At 41.2% G+C, this 14,066-nt stretch overlaps 1 protein-coding gene across 2 annotated transcripts in view; it reads left to right on the top strand.

Moving 5' to 3' along the window:
- The window catches only part of CLASP2 (cytoplasmic linker associated protein 2), a 164,541-nt gene that overhangs the window by 17,355 nt on the left and 133,120 nt on the right, over nt 1-14,066 (top strand). For both annotated transcript variants that reach the window (XM_058657143.1, XM_036497694.2), the window contains exons 2-6: nt 304-382; nt 5,205-5,308; nt 7,197-7,288; nt 8,726-8,801; nt 10,214-10,311. In XM_058657143.1, the coding sequence (XP_058513126.1) occupies nt 304-382; nt 5,205-5,308; nt 7,197-7,288; nt 8,726-8,801; nt 10,214-10,311 (449 nt within the window). The remainder of the gene's footprint in view (nt 1-303; nt 383-5,204; nt 5,309-7,196; nt 7,289-8,725; nt 8,802-10,213; nt 10,312-14,066) is intronic.

Genomic DNA, 14,066 nt, shown 5'->3' with positions numbered 1-14,066 from the left:
AACATGCTTCAAAGATGCAGGAAGGTTTCAAAGTATAGTCATTGTTGCCTTCACCTGATTTGCCAGTTAACATTTTTGCTAAATAGACTTTATCACTCTCTTCCTGTGTATTTATAAGTTGTTATTACTGAACCCTTTGAGAATGGTATGTTCTGACCTCATGACTGTTTTTTCAGGAATGCTTCAGTCTTTTTTTTTTTAATAGGTACACTATTTTTTTAAGATCTTAATATCAGAAACTGTATGCTAATGTCAAAGTATGCCTCAGTAATTTGTACTTATTAAAACCTCTTTCTGTTGTAGGTATCATTAATGGCATTGGAAATTTTAAGTGCCTTTGTGGATAAATTATCAACACGATTTAAATCCTATGTAGCAATGGGTAAGTCAATTATTTAAAATCTATTGTAGTGTTTGGCATAGTGAATATTTTTCTTAGTTTTTGTTTAACAGAATTAAGTTTCTGAAAATTCAAAACTATAATTTTGTACAACCTAGACATCTAACCCACTGGCAGATCTCATGTGCATATCAGTGCGTGCTTGGCCCAGGCTGACTTAGTCTACCTCCTGTCCTGGCAGGAATATTAGTCTTACCCAACCAGCCCTTACCTATTCCAGCTCTTACTGTTGAGTGCTATAGCCCAGCCACACCTGTCCACACTCAGACATAGCTCTCGTGTGGTTCATCGGGTACTGAGACCTAGCCCAGCCTGTCCTACACTCACCCTGGCTCCCACGAGCACCAGGGGGTGCTGGAGTCTAGCCCAGTCTGGCACACCCCAGGCCCTGTTCACTTCCATGCTGAGGAACACTGCAGTCATGTTCAGCCCAGATTACCGCCCCCATTCTGGCTCTCACGCTCACCAGTGGGAACCACAACCCAGCTGGAGCGTCCTCTCGGCTCCACAACCAGGCCTGTTCCCAGCCACAGATCTTGTGCATGCCAGAATTTTCTGTGACCCAGCTGAGCATAGCTCTTCTCCTGTCTTGACCTTTGCCACTGGATGCTGCAGTCTGGCCTGTCCCAGTCTGCCCCCAGTCCCAACTCTTGCTAATGGGTGCTGCAGCCTAGCCCTGCCCAGTCTGCTCCATCGTTGGCTCTTGCAAACCAAGTGTTTGGTGTGGTTGGTAGCCTTGGCTGGCATGATCCACACTTCACACTGGCTCCTGCACATGCCAGTGGGCTAAGGTTTGGCCTGGCCCTGCCAGGTCTGCTCCTCCTCCCCCATGAACCAACCCACACACTTGCCGACTGGTGGAGCTGCCTTGCCAGACCTGACCAACAGCCAGGCCTGAATCACATGCTTACCAGCAGGAGCTGCATCTCATCAGGGGAGTTTCCCACATTCCTCCTCCAGACCCACATCTCACATGTGCCAGCGGATATTAGACCTTTAACCGGAATAGCTTGCCTCCTCTGTCTCGGCCTTTGTATGAGCTGGTGATGTTGCAGCCCTGCCTGGCCTGACCCACACCCTATTGTGTGTGCCTGTGGGTGCTGCAGCTTGCGCCATCCTGGCCTTCTCCCAGTCCCAGTACCCATGAGTGTCAGAGGGTTCAGTGGTCATGCCTAAGTCAGCCCTTCACTACCCCCCCAGCTGTTGAGCAAATCAGCAGAAACTGCAGTTCCCCAGTGGTGAGCCCACAGAATCTGCCCAGAGACCTGGTTTTCTCGCATGCTGGTTAGTGTCACAGCCCATCCACTGTTCCAACATTCACTGGCAGGTACTGTGATCTAGCCCTGCCAGGTTGGCCCCCAGCCCTAGCTTTCGTGTGTGTCAGTGGGTGGTGATCCATGATAGGCCATGCTAACTAGCCTAGCTCAGGTTTCCCACATGGACAGGTACATCGGTCTGACCCAGAAAGGTCCTCTAGCTTCCCTCTTGCAAACTGTTCAGTCTCAGCCCCCTCACTTACCTTCAAGTACAGTGGCCTTGTCAATGTAAGTCCCTCAGATGTCATTCCGCACCTGCAATACACTCCCTTGGCGCTCCTCCCAGCCACACATCTGCTCACCCTCTTACCTGAGCAATCCACAGTCCCTGCCCATGGGAGCACATGGGTTCTCCAGCCAGTCTTCCAGTGAGGTGGTGTGCTCATCCGGAGCCCTGCCTGCCCACTAGGATTCCAAGCTCCTGGCTCATGTGTTGACCTACAGCCTTACCCCTATGCCCACCCAAGATCCAAGTCCATTCCAAGTTCCTGCAGCCCATTCCACCAGCACACTAGGCCAGCATGCTAACCTGGGGCCAACCCCTCATCTCCCCCGACTGTCCGGGACCAAGCAAGTGGGGAGATCCACAGGCTCATTCCTCCTTCCTGGGCACAAGCCACCATGTCCCTGCACACCGCCACTAAGCGTCTTCCCCTAAGCCTCCTGCAAACCCGTGCCCCCAGACCCCACAAGCCTGGTGCGTGAGCCGGGGCAAAAAGCTGTTTAACATGTTCTTACCTCAAACCTTTGGAGTGAAAACTCTGTTCTAGATGACTGGGATCCATCTGTAGAATGTTCATCCTGTTTAATGACAGTTTGTTTTATTTAGATCTCTAAGGAAGATTGGTGACCATTTTGAATGCATGTTTTGGACTTGGCCAAAGTCCTCTCAACTCTCCTCTTTTACACGTAAAAAAACTGAAGTTCTGACAACTTTATTATCTTGTATAATTAACAGCAAAGTAGAACCAGGAATAAAATCTTGAAGAATCTTGAAGAATGAGTCCAAGAGAATGTGTGTTGAAAAGATTCCAATTTTTAAAAGTTGTGAATTTCTTATTTAACTTATTTTTTTTTAAAGATTTATTTTATTTTTATTACAAAGTCAGATATACTGAGAGGAGGAGAGACAGAGAGGAAGTGGAGCTGCCGGGATTAGAACCAGCGGCCATATGGGATCAAGGCAAGGACCTTAGCCACTAGGCCACGCTGCCGAGCCCCTTATTTAACTTATTAACTGTAGCAATAAACTTGTGGTGTGTGGGTTTTTTAGTTTTTTTTTATTTTAATTTTATTTTTAATGTTTACATAGTTGAGAGGGATGCAGGTCCATGTTGGAGCAGCGATTAGGGCGGGGAGAGTTGAAGAATAGGGACATTGGGCAAGACAACTGTTTCTGATCTCCTTTTTTCTTCTGGTATGTGGGGAAAGTGGGGAGAGGGGAAGAGGGCCGCTTCCCGCAGTTCAACATCATCAGTATCTGGGAATGGGACATGGCCTCTCGATGTTATCCCAGGGTCAGCAATGTGGAGCGTGTTCCAAGGCTTCTGCTGAAGTGGTTTTGATTGTTCTGAGATGCTGTTGATTTTGTTGCTCCAAGGATGAAGAAATCCTTTCACAGTCCACTGGGTGACATAGTCCACCTTAGAGTCCCCACCTGCCCAGATACTCGCTGTCAAGGCTTGGCCAGGAGAGCTGTCCAGTTTGTTCTGCCCTCCATGGTACCAGACGTCCTCTGAGGCCTCAATGAACTGGCTTCATGTTCCTCATGAGCATCTGTGCATGCCGTCCACTGACCAGGCCTCAGCAACCGAGGCGCTCCAGTTCTGACATGTGCACTGCATGTTCCGACCACAGATCTTGTGGTTTTCCCTGTGACTGGAGTTCTGAGCCCAGTGATCTGTTTGTGGGGGTGTCCCCAAAGAAATCTCACTAGAGCTGACCCCAGACCTGACTCCTGTGTGTAGAGTCCGGCAGCCTACGTACGCATTGGTCACTGCAAATGCCTGGGAATGACCTACTCTGTTTCGTAGAATTGTTGTAAGATCAGATTGGAGTCTCTCAAAATCGTATTTCATGGCTGTTACTCAATTCTTCTAGGGCTAGTAATACAACATGGGGAGGATGTCTGTTGTTCCCGGTGACAGGCACTACCATTGTCTGATGACTAGGCTTTTGGTTTTATGTCAAGGGCTTTCTCTTCTTTCACAGTCATTTCCTTGATAAAGTTTCAGATTTTGAGAAACGTATTCCGTGTAATATAGTTGACATCTCACACTGTCCTCTTCCTAAAAGAATGCATTGCTCTTTTCTTTAGGTGTTGGTGATGGTCATCACATTGGTTTTGGTTGTTACATTGTGGACAAATACATTGGCTTTCAATTGCCGGTGCATTCTTTTATACATACCTATAAATAAACTAGAGAAACAGAGTCTTTCGGAGTTAATTTCTTCCTCTTTCCCTGGCTTGAGCTAACCTCTGCCTCTGTTGCACCCAAGCAAAGAAGGCGCTGTAGCTGTAATGTGCAGAGAAACCCAGCCGGTCTGCTTGTGAGTGAGCATGCTGTAGTGATGCTGGTGAGAGGAGGTGTTTGATGTGGCGTGCTCCTGTGCTCAGGGCTCTGTGCTGTGCAGCTGCTAGCACTGAGTTTTCAGGTATCCCGGAGAGAGGAGTACTGCTACCCGTATTTCAGTGAGGAAATAGACAAAAAGTAGTTATTGTTCATGCTCACATGGTTTAGTGAAATTGCACTGGATTGTAGTGAAAATGTAAGGGGTTAAAGGAAAATAATCTTGAGTTGTGTTTTGAACCTGTTCCCTCTGAATCCTACCTCTGTCCGTCCTGCTACCCATCCACTCGCTCCCCACCATGTTATGTCTTCTTAGTGGTGCCTTGTTGATTTGTGGCTTTAAAAACCTTGATCCTGACAACTCTCCAAGAATGATCTTGAATCTGGCTTTCCTGTGTCAGACTTTAGGACAGTTGGAGAAAAGCCTCAACCTGGGACACCTGGGGTTTTGCTTTTGTCAGTATATGTCATACATACAGTATAGTGCATACGAGGCATGTATGGTTTGAAGAATAATTATAAAAACCAACATTCAGCTATGCCCAAGTCAAGAAACTACAGCACTCTACCAGTTGTTTAAATGTTCCCCTCCGTTTGTCCCCATACCAGCAGTTGCTTCCTTCCTCTGCTCTAGGTAACTCATCATGACTTTTGGGCTAATCGTCTTCCCACTTGTCCTTAGAGCTTGGCCATCTGTGTTCTGTACAATAATGTTTACTTTGCCTGATTTTGAACATCTTTGTAAGTACATTTCATGTTGCGTATATTTTGAAATTTGTGATTTGGATTGTACTCATGAATGTGAAAAACTTGCAATTTTTAATTTCTTTCCCTCCTGACTTCATTTCGGAAAATAATTGCTGCTTGCTATAGAGATGAATTGTAAACGTCTTCTCTTTTCCCCTTCTCTTTCTTCAGCTATTGAAGCTTTAATAGACAGAATGGGAGATGCTAAAGACAAGGTCCGAGATGAAGCCCAGACGCTGATCCTGAAGTTGATGGATCAGGTGGCACCCCCAATGGTAGGCCTGCAGTTCAGAATTCAGTACGCGCTGATTGGTGATAAACTTTCAGTAAAGATAGATAGTACTTAGCACAAAGTCATTTAAAACTTGATGGGGCATGAAAGCTAAAGTTTTGAATAATGGATTGTTTAAATTGCATATGCTTTCAAGAAATTGAGTGTCAGTATTTGATTTGCTTGCATTTTTGTCTTTGCTTTTTCTTATTTTCTACTCTGTAATGCTCTTTTAAAATAAAAGCGGATTTATAGAATTCGTCTGGTTTTTCCAAATTGCAATTCTAAAATGTTTTTGTGAATATTATTGAGTGCTAATTTCTGCAACTCTTGCCAAGATATATTTAAAACACTTTAATTTTAACTGGTGGTTACTAATTATAATAAGGCATGTATGTTATGACAGCAACCTGTATCTTATGACTATAGCAGAAATAATTTACACTTCTGGAGGATTTTTGGAAGGGAAGCAAAAATAAATTGACATGTAGAGAAAAGGACAAGTGGGAAGAAACTCAGAATATTAATGCACAGTGATATCATGTGACTTAAAAGTGGAGCTTAAAAATGATAATATGTATGTTTTATAAGAAATTCAAGATATATTAGGTGATGAAAATAAAGTTTCTCTGAATGTTTTATATAAGAAATAAATCCTCATTAGCAGTTTAATGGAGATTGATTTACATTTTAACTTGCTTTTGACTTTTTGTTATTACAAAGAACACCATAAAGGACATCTTTACACATAGAGAGCACTTCAGAAAGTTTGTGGGAAGCAAAAAGAAAAAATAATTTTGGTGCAGAAATTTTCAAAATCTGTGCACATAGGGGGTCATTAGTCATTCATGAAAAGTTCATATTGTAAAAAATATATCCATACGAATTTCAATTTTTTTTGCATTTATATTTTAATTCTATTTTGTATGAATTTTTGAAATATCTTTCTATAAATAATTACATATAATAAACTTCCAGAGATGGTGTTATTGAGTTGTTATTCACACTTAGGAATTTTTAAGTCAACTTTCTTTTTCCAAAGAAAATTAATAGTAGGTGACTGAAAAATGACTTGCTCAAAAAATTTCTGTTTTTGGGTCCAATATTATTAAGAGAAAAGCCTTAATTATACAGTGTTGGGGGGAAAGGCTGTTCCATTAATAGTCTGTAGTAGTTGCTAGGCAATGTTGGGTGATTTAGATGTTTACTGGACTGTTGGACTTATAATGGTAGCATTGTTATTCAAGGCTTCTAGCACATTAAGAAAAATCCTGTGTACATAGAATTCTGTGTTTTTAAGGTTTTAGACGTAGTTCTCCTGAGAATAATTGAAATCTAAAGTGAATAATATATAAAGACTAAAATGTGATTAAGGTATTAAACAATGGGTGAGAGCAAGTAAAGCTTAAATTTGGCTTGGAAAAATTTGTAAATATAGATTGAGAACATCCTTAATCCAAAAATTCAATCCTAATTGCTCCCCAGTCCAAAACTTTTTGAGGGCTGAAATGATGCCACGTGGAAAATTCCACACCCTATGTCACATGTTGAGTTGCAATAAAAACACAGTGCACTCAAAATAGAGTATAAAATTGCCTTCACGGTAAGAGAGTAGGTGCAGATGAAACATAAATAAATTTTATCTTAGGCTTATTTGTCATATCCAAGGTATTTCATTATATGTATATAAATATTCCAAAATCTAAAGCATAGAACATTTCTGGTCCCAAGCATTTTGAATAAGGGATATTCAGTGTGTGGTAGAGAGAAGAACAGTCTAATGAAAATATTTCACTTATCAGTAGGGTTGATAATAAGGTTAAGAAAAGATAAAACATTCTAACATGCATCATTTAATTCTTATTACACCTGTTCACTTTTCTTTCAAATAGTATATTTGGGGACTGTTGGCGTCTGGCTTTAAACACAAGAATTTTCGATCTCGAGAAGGCGTGTGTCTGTGTCTTATTGAAACATTAAACACGTAAGTTTATGATGACTATAAATAGCCTTGTTTTTTATATCTCCAAAAGTAAAACTCAAATTTTAAATAGTTACTAATTGATTTGTAGCACAGAAGTTTTTGATATTTTTGCTCTTAATTGCATATATTCTGTTTTTGTTAGTTTCTGAATTATCACTCTGTTAAAAAGTGTTTCTTTTTTCTTTAGTCATGTTAGTTGAAACCACTCAAAATAGATTATCACAAAACTGATAACGTGGGGTTTTAGGATGTCTGTCTGTAATGGATTTAACTTGGGATGGTTTCTGATTCATTAGTATGTCATGTATTATAGCCACTATGCCACTAGCCCTTTCTCCAGTTGGCTCTGGGCTTCCTATAGAACACTGTGACTCACTACTAAAATCATAGGCTAATGAGCCACCTCTTGTCATGTCTACATGTGAGTGCTGGTTCAAGCCCCGGGAGCTCTGCTTCTGATACAGCTCCTTACAGTTGCACCTGGGAAAGCAGTGGTGCTGGCCTCGGGGCTGGGCACCTGACACGTGAAAGACCTGGATGGAGTTGCAGGTTCCTTCCTGGCTTCCACCTGCTCCAGCTGAGGCTCTAGTGACCATTTAGGGAAGGAGCCAGTGCATGGAAGATCTGTTTCCATGTCTTCTCCCTTTCTACAATTCTGCCTTTCAAGTAAATAAAATAAGCCATTGGGGGAAAAAAACCCATAAATTGACAAGACTTTCCCAGGTTACTAGAAAGTCTTGTGCAACATTTTGCAGGGTTCTTGAAAGGTATGGATGGCTCAGAGCTAACACTGAAGAAGTGTAATGGGGGCTGTTCTTGTTCTGAGTTACTTTTTCAGACTCTATGCAATATGTTAACGAATACGTAATAGCCTAGCTTCTCCTGTATTGCTGCTTCCTTTTCTTAACAATACTTTTCGTTTATTTCCTTTCACTGCTCTATGATCCTTTCTGCCACCCAGAGCCTGTAAGTGCTCCTCACCTTCACAGGTTCTGTGATTTGGGGCTCTCGTGTCATTTGCTTTCAACCTATGACCTCGTCAAAAACGTTAAGAAGCATAAAGAAAGATCTTTTAACTGTTCCATTGAAATACAAATTTATCTGAGACCCATACTCTAAAAACCACTATTTCAAGAAGCTGAAAGCCTAGATTTTTCTTAATTAATATTTTTGGAGGTTGAAGAGTGCCATTGGTTGATTGTTTTGCCCTGGTCAATCCTTTGTTACAGTTTTCATTCAGTCATGATTATTCAAGTTTACATTATCTAGAATTATTTTTTGCTTGTATTTCATATCCTTCATCTTTTAATGATGTGTGTTCATCCTCTCCACCATGTTGGTTATATTAGGTTGTATTAATGTAGATAAGAAGATATGAGTTTATTTTGTTTACTGTTTGATTAAAGCCAAATAACTATTTTTTTTCCTCAAATTTAGTTTTGGGGCTCAGCCATTAGTCCTCAGCAAATTGGTACCACATTTATGTGCCCTATTTGGAGATTCTAATAGTCAGGTAAGAATTTGTTTGCATTTGAACATTTGCTAACTTCTTGATAATTCTTTTCTAGTGCCTTTAACTTAACAAAAAGAAAGAGGATGGAATATGGATAGTGAAATCAAGATTTTACTTCCTTTCAAAATAATCTAATACAGTTAGCTTTCAAAACATTACAGTTTGTGAAAATTGCTTCAGTTTGTTAATTGGCAAGTATTAAGGACATATGGAACTTAACGACCTGATCTTGGGAGGTGAAAAAAAAAATATATGTTAATTATGAAGACAGTTTTTAGCTTCCTTTCTTTATTCTTGAATATTATTGCATAACAACTTTTTGGCAGTAACCATCATCCGACTTAGCAGGAATTTCACATCGGTGGCTTCTCACTCCCTAGGGCTTTGCTGTGCTGTCTGCACTGTAGGCGGAATACAGGCTTGCGGTCTAATCCGTGCTTGACGTGGCTTGGCCGTTTGGCATGATGCTGAGTAAGGTTTCTCTCTCCTTTCAGGACGTACCTGCCTTTCTAGACGTTTAGAGGAGAGAATCCCCCTGTTGCCTGAGCTGCCATTTGCAGTTTAGCTGTGCAAGGGAATTTATTAGTGCTCTCTGCCAGATTCCTGACTGCAGTTTTATTTTTTAAATTGTGGTAAAATATTTTCAAGTGTAGACTCTCCTTGCATTGTTTAGTGACCATCTCCACCATCCATGTTGCCAAAGTAAAACTCTATGCTCATTGAACAGTTCAACTTCTCATTTCCTCCTCCTGCTTCTTAGCTCTTAGAAACCACACTGTTCTGCTTTTTGTTTTTATAAATTGCTTCATTGAAGGTGAATCATGTAGCATTTGGCCTGATTTGTCTGGGTTATTTCATTTACCGTGATGCCTCAGGGCTTATCCATGTTATGTTGTATTTGTGAGAAATTTCTTCTTTTTAGGGCTGAATAGTGTTCTGTTGTATACGTTTACACCCAGGTAACACCTTTTTCCCTTTCACTCGTTTGTGGTTGGGTGATTGGTTTGTTTTTACTTTTGGCCATTGCTAATAATGCTGCTTTGAACATTGGAGCAAAATAATCTTTTGAAGTTCAGGTCACATTATTTAAAAGCAGTTTTAGTTTGGGAAAGTATATTAACTCTGACAATTTATGTTAATACATTTATTGAGCAGTTATCTATAGAATCTGACTATGAAAAGATTTTTTAAAGCCAGATCAGTAACTTTATCAGTTGTTTTAGACTTCTGTAAGACTTTTGCTAGGCTTAGACTTTCATAGATTTTTCTAGAAACTTGGTGATCCCCCCCCCCCGCTTTTTATTTTTTTTTTTTGCCATTGACATGCCACAGTCTCTGCTGGTATAATTTTACCTTGAAGTGAAACATTTTATCGTGTGTAAGTTTAATGAGAAGCTCTAATTCTTTTATAGGTGAGAGATGCTGCAGTATTGGCTATAGTTGAGATTTATAGACATGTGGGAGAGAAAGTGAGAGTGGATCTTTATGCAAGAGGAATTCCTCCTGCTAGGTAAGTCTAAATTTGTTTATGATTTCGCTGCTAGCTTTACAGTTTTTCAAAGGTTTTTACAAATACTTAAATTTTTGAGATGGTATTAATATTCAAAAGACATAAAATGATGTGTATACAAGTTATCACCACTTAAAGAATTATTTAAGATTTTACTAATTTTTTATTACTATTTGATCATGTGTTTGTTCATTATGTATTATTTAATGTGTAAGTATAGTTATCACTTGATACCCTGTGGCGGTTATTTGGAAAATACGCAAGTAAGGATTGGTAAAATTATTCATGAATTTGTTACAAGGTTTTTGAATGCCCGTTATTGAAAAGTTCTGTGTAGTTTACATGGTATCAAAAAGCTTTACAAGATTCAGGCACTATTTGTTTTTTCTTTTTTTTTTTAAGATTTATTTATTTTTATTGGAAAGATTTTGAGAGAGAAGGAGACACAGAAGGGTCTTCCAACCGCTGGTTCACTCCCCAAGTGGCTGCAGTGGCTAGAGCTGAGCTGATACAAAGCCAGGAACCAGGAGGCCCCTCCAGGTCTCCTTTGTAGCTGTAGGTTTTTTGTAAATATTCATCAGTTTGAGCAAGTTCCTCTCTGTTTCTGGTTACTGAATCATGAATGGGTATTGGATTATTTCAGTGTTCTTTCTGTGTCTATTGATGCAATAATTTATCTTTAAAGATGTATTTATTTAGAGGGCAGAGTGGCAGGGCGGGATTTACTTTCAGCTTCACTCCCTAAATGCTTGCCAACAGCTAGGACTTGGCTATGCTGAGACCAGAAGCCAGGAACCCCATAGATGCCCCGGTGTGGGTCGCAGCATTGAATACTTACGCCAACCCCAGAGGTTCTTTGATGTGAGTGGCAGGAACCCATGTACTTGAGCCATCACCATCTATTGCCTCTCAGGTGCAATAGCAGGAAGCTGAATTGGAAGCTCAGCGTAGCTAGGGTTTGAACCAGGCCCCCGGATGTGGGATGTGAGTATCACCATCAGCAGCCTAACCCTCTGTGCCTCATGCTCACCGCTTCCTTTGTGTTATCTTTGTAATGTCTGTGGGATCTGTGATGATGTTGTCTCCTATTACTGATATTGTTACAGTTGAAATTGAATAAAACAAGGTTGAATTGCGGTGGTCCACATATATGAGGACTTTTTTTTAAGGTTTGCAGCAATGTAAAAATAAGCATAGGTGAACCTAGCTAGGGAGTATATTTTTGAAAATGTATCGCGACTGTGTAAAATACATATGGATACATCTTTTAGTTTAAAATATAAAGAATTCAGGGCCCGGCGCGATAGCGTAGTGGCTAAAGTCCTCGCCTTGCACGTGCCCAGGATCTCATATGGTCGCCAGTTCGTGTTCTGGCGGCCTGCTTCCCATCCAGCTCCCATCCGAAGCCAGGAGCCTCTTTTGGATCTCCCACACGGGTGCAGGGTCCCAAGGTCTTGGACCGTCCTCAACTGCTTTCCCAGGCCACAGGCAGGGAGCTGGATGGGAAGTGGAGCTGCTGGGATTAGAACCAGCGTCCAGATGGGATCCTGGGGCGTTCAAGGCGAGGACTTTAACCGCTATGCAAAAAGCATTTTTAAAATGCTTTTTTGGGGCCCAGTGTGGTGGCCCAGTGGCTAAAATCCTCGCCTCGTATGTGCTTTGTTTTTAATTTGAGTCACAGAGAAGGAAAGATACAGGGGTTTTGGCAAAGGTATCTTCTATCCAGTGGTTCACTCTCCAGGTGGCCACAGCAGCCAGGCCTGGACCAGACTGAAACTGATGTCCAGGAGTTTGTTTTTGGTCTCCCACGTTGGTGAAGGGACCCAAACACCTGGACTGTCCCTGTGCCTGTTTCCTAGGCACATTAGCAGAAAGCTGAGTCTGAAGTGCAACTGCCAGGATGAAAACCTGTGCCCATTGGGGTGCTGGCACTGCAGAAGGTGGCTTAGCCCATTATGGCACAATGCTAGCCCCCCCACTTTCTTTTTTGATTCACTTGTAATTTTGGTATTTTCAATTATTAAAGAAAAATTCCTCCTTAAATTCCTCATAAGGGTTTTGCCATGTGCAAGTAGCTAAGACTTTAATGTTGTTACTGAATTAGGCCAATGACTTAGTTACCTAATCTACTTTTATCATTTTCCCCTTCTCTAAGAGGTTTTTCTGGGATTGGTGTTGTAGCTTAGCAAGGTAAGCCGCCTTTTGTGACACTGGCATCCTCCATCAGAATGCTTGTTTGGAGTCCTGGTTGCTGTACCTCCAGTTCAGCTTCCTGCTGATGCACCTGCCAGTAACAGAAGGCAGCAGATAGCAGTCCACGTGCTGGGGCTCCTGCTGCCCACGAGGGAGACCTAGATGCATTCCTGTCTCCTGGCTGCAGCTTGGTCCCCACTCGGGGACTCAACCAACAGACAGAAAATGTCTGTTTCTTTTCTGTCTTTTTTTTTTTCTCTTCATTTTCACTCTTGCTTTCAAGTTTAAGTAAGGACATTTTTTCAAGAAGTGGCTGGTCACTTCGCAGATGAAGAGGACTTGGCGCCCGGGGCAGTGGGTGGTGGGAAGCTGCAGGCTTCTTGACTCCACCTTGGCTGTGCTCTGTGCTGGGCGTGTGTCCTCAGTGATGCTTTCTGCACATACTAGAAACCGGGGCGGAACTTTGTGGGTACGTGAGTTCTGCTTCTCAAGTAGATGGTGAAGCTTTACCGTTTCAAACTTGCCATAGTTTCTCTTTACCCATGACCGTAAGGTCATACGCATTTTATAAGTAGTAGTTTTTTAAGTCCTCACAGCATTGAACATATCTTAAAGACTTCCTAAGCTTTTAGAAGGTAAAGCATGGATTCACTTCGGCTTCCTCCCCTTTTCAGACTGTTCCTCTGATCTTTTCCCGTTTGCTTGTGTGCTCCCTTCTGCCACAGGCGCATGGTTTCCAGAGTAAACATTATACTGAATAGAACTTACTTGCTTTAAAGCTGGAAATTCACTTGCCTTGGCGGCCACGTTGCAGCTCTCATTCCCGGAAGGGCATTATTGCCTCTCAAGATCTGCTGCCTTTGTCTGTCCCCCTTCCCTTCTTGGTCTTCTAGGTCTTCTGACCTTCATATGTATATAAAACCTATTCTTTGTTAAACTAATGAAACTTCAGGGTAATTCACAAAGCTTGAAACAGGCTTGAAATAACAATTGAAATTTTTTTTCTGTCATATTTTGTCGTCAGTAAACTCTGACATGGTACTGCCAAAACACTAGATGTAGATGAATTAAGCTGAAGTAAAAGTTCAGAAATGAACTGGCTTTAGGAGCCATTAATTTTCGTAGACATGCCAAGACATTCAATGGTAAAAAGGTCTTTTTCTTTTTTTTTTTTTCAAATGGTGCTGTGGAAACTGCAGATCCACTTGAAAAAGAGTGAAGTTGCGTGTGTTTTTCACACCAACCCCAAAATGAAGTCAAAATGGATCATAGAACTGAACGTAGGAGTTAAAATGATAAAACTTTGTTAACTTATTTCTTGGGCATGATACCAAAAGCATAAGTAAAAAAGCAAAACAAAAAATGCTTCAAGGAAATCAAGTAAAAGGCAGTTTATCTAATGGGAAAAATATTTGGATTTTAAATGTCTTACAAGATGTGTGTCTCATGTTCTTAATTCATGATCATAAAGAGGTTTTTTTTTTTTTTTACAAATTCAGAATTACTTAAAAAAGATCCTAGATTCTCCTTTTTTGCTTTTAAATTGCTCCCCCCCCCCATTT

The sequence above is a fragment of the Ochotona princeps genome, chromosome 30 (genome assembly GCF_030435755.1).
Source record: "Ochotona princeps isolate mOchPri1 chromosome 30, mOchPri1.hap1, whole genome shotgun sequence".
Lineage (NCBI taxonomy): Eukaryota > Metazoa > Chordata > Mammalia > Lagomorpha > Ochotonidae > Ochotona > Ochotona princeps.
This window is presented reverse-complemented; position numbering and strand designations above follow the sequence as displayed.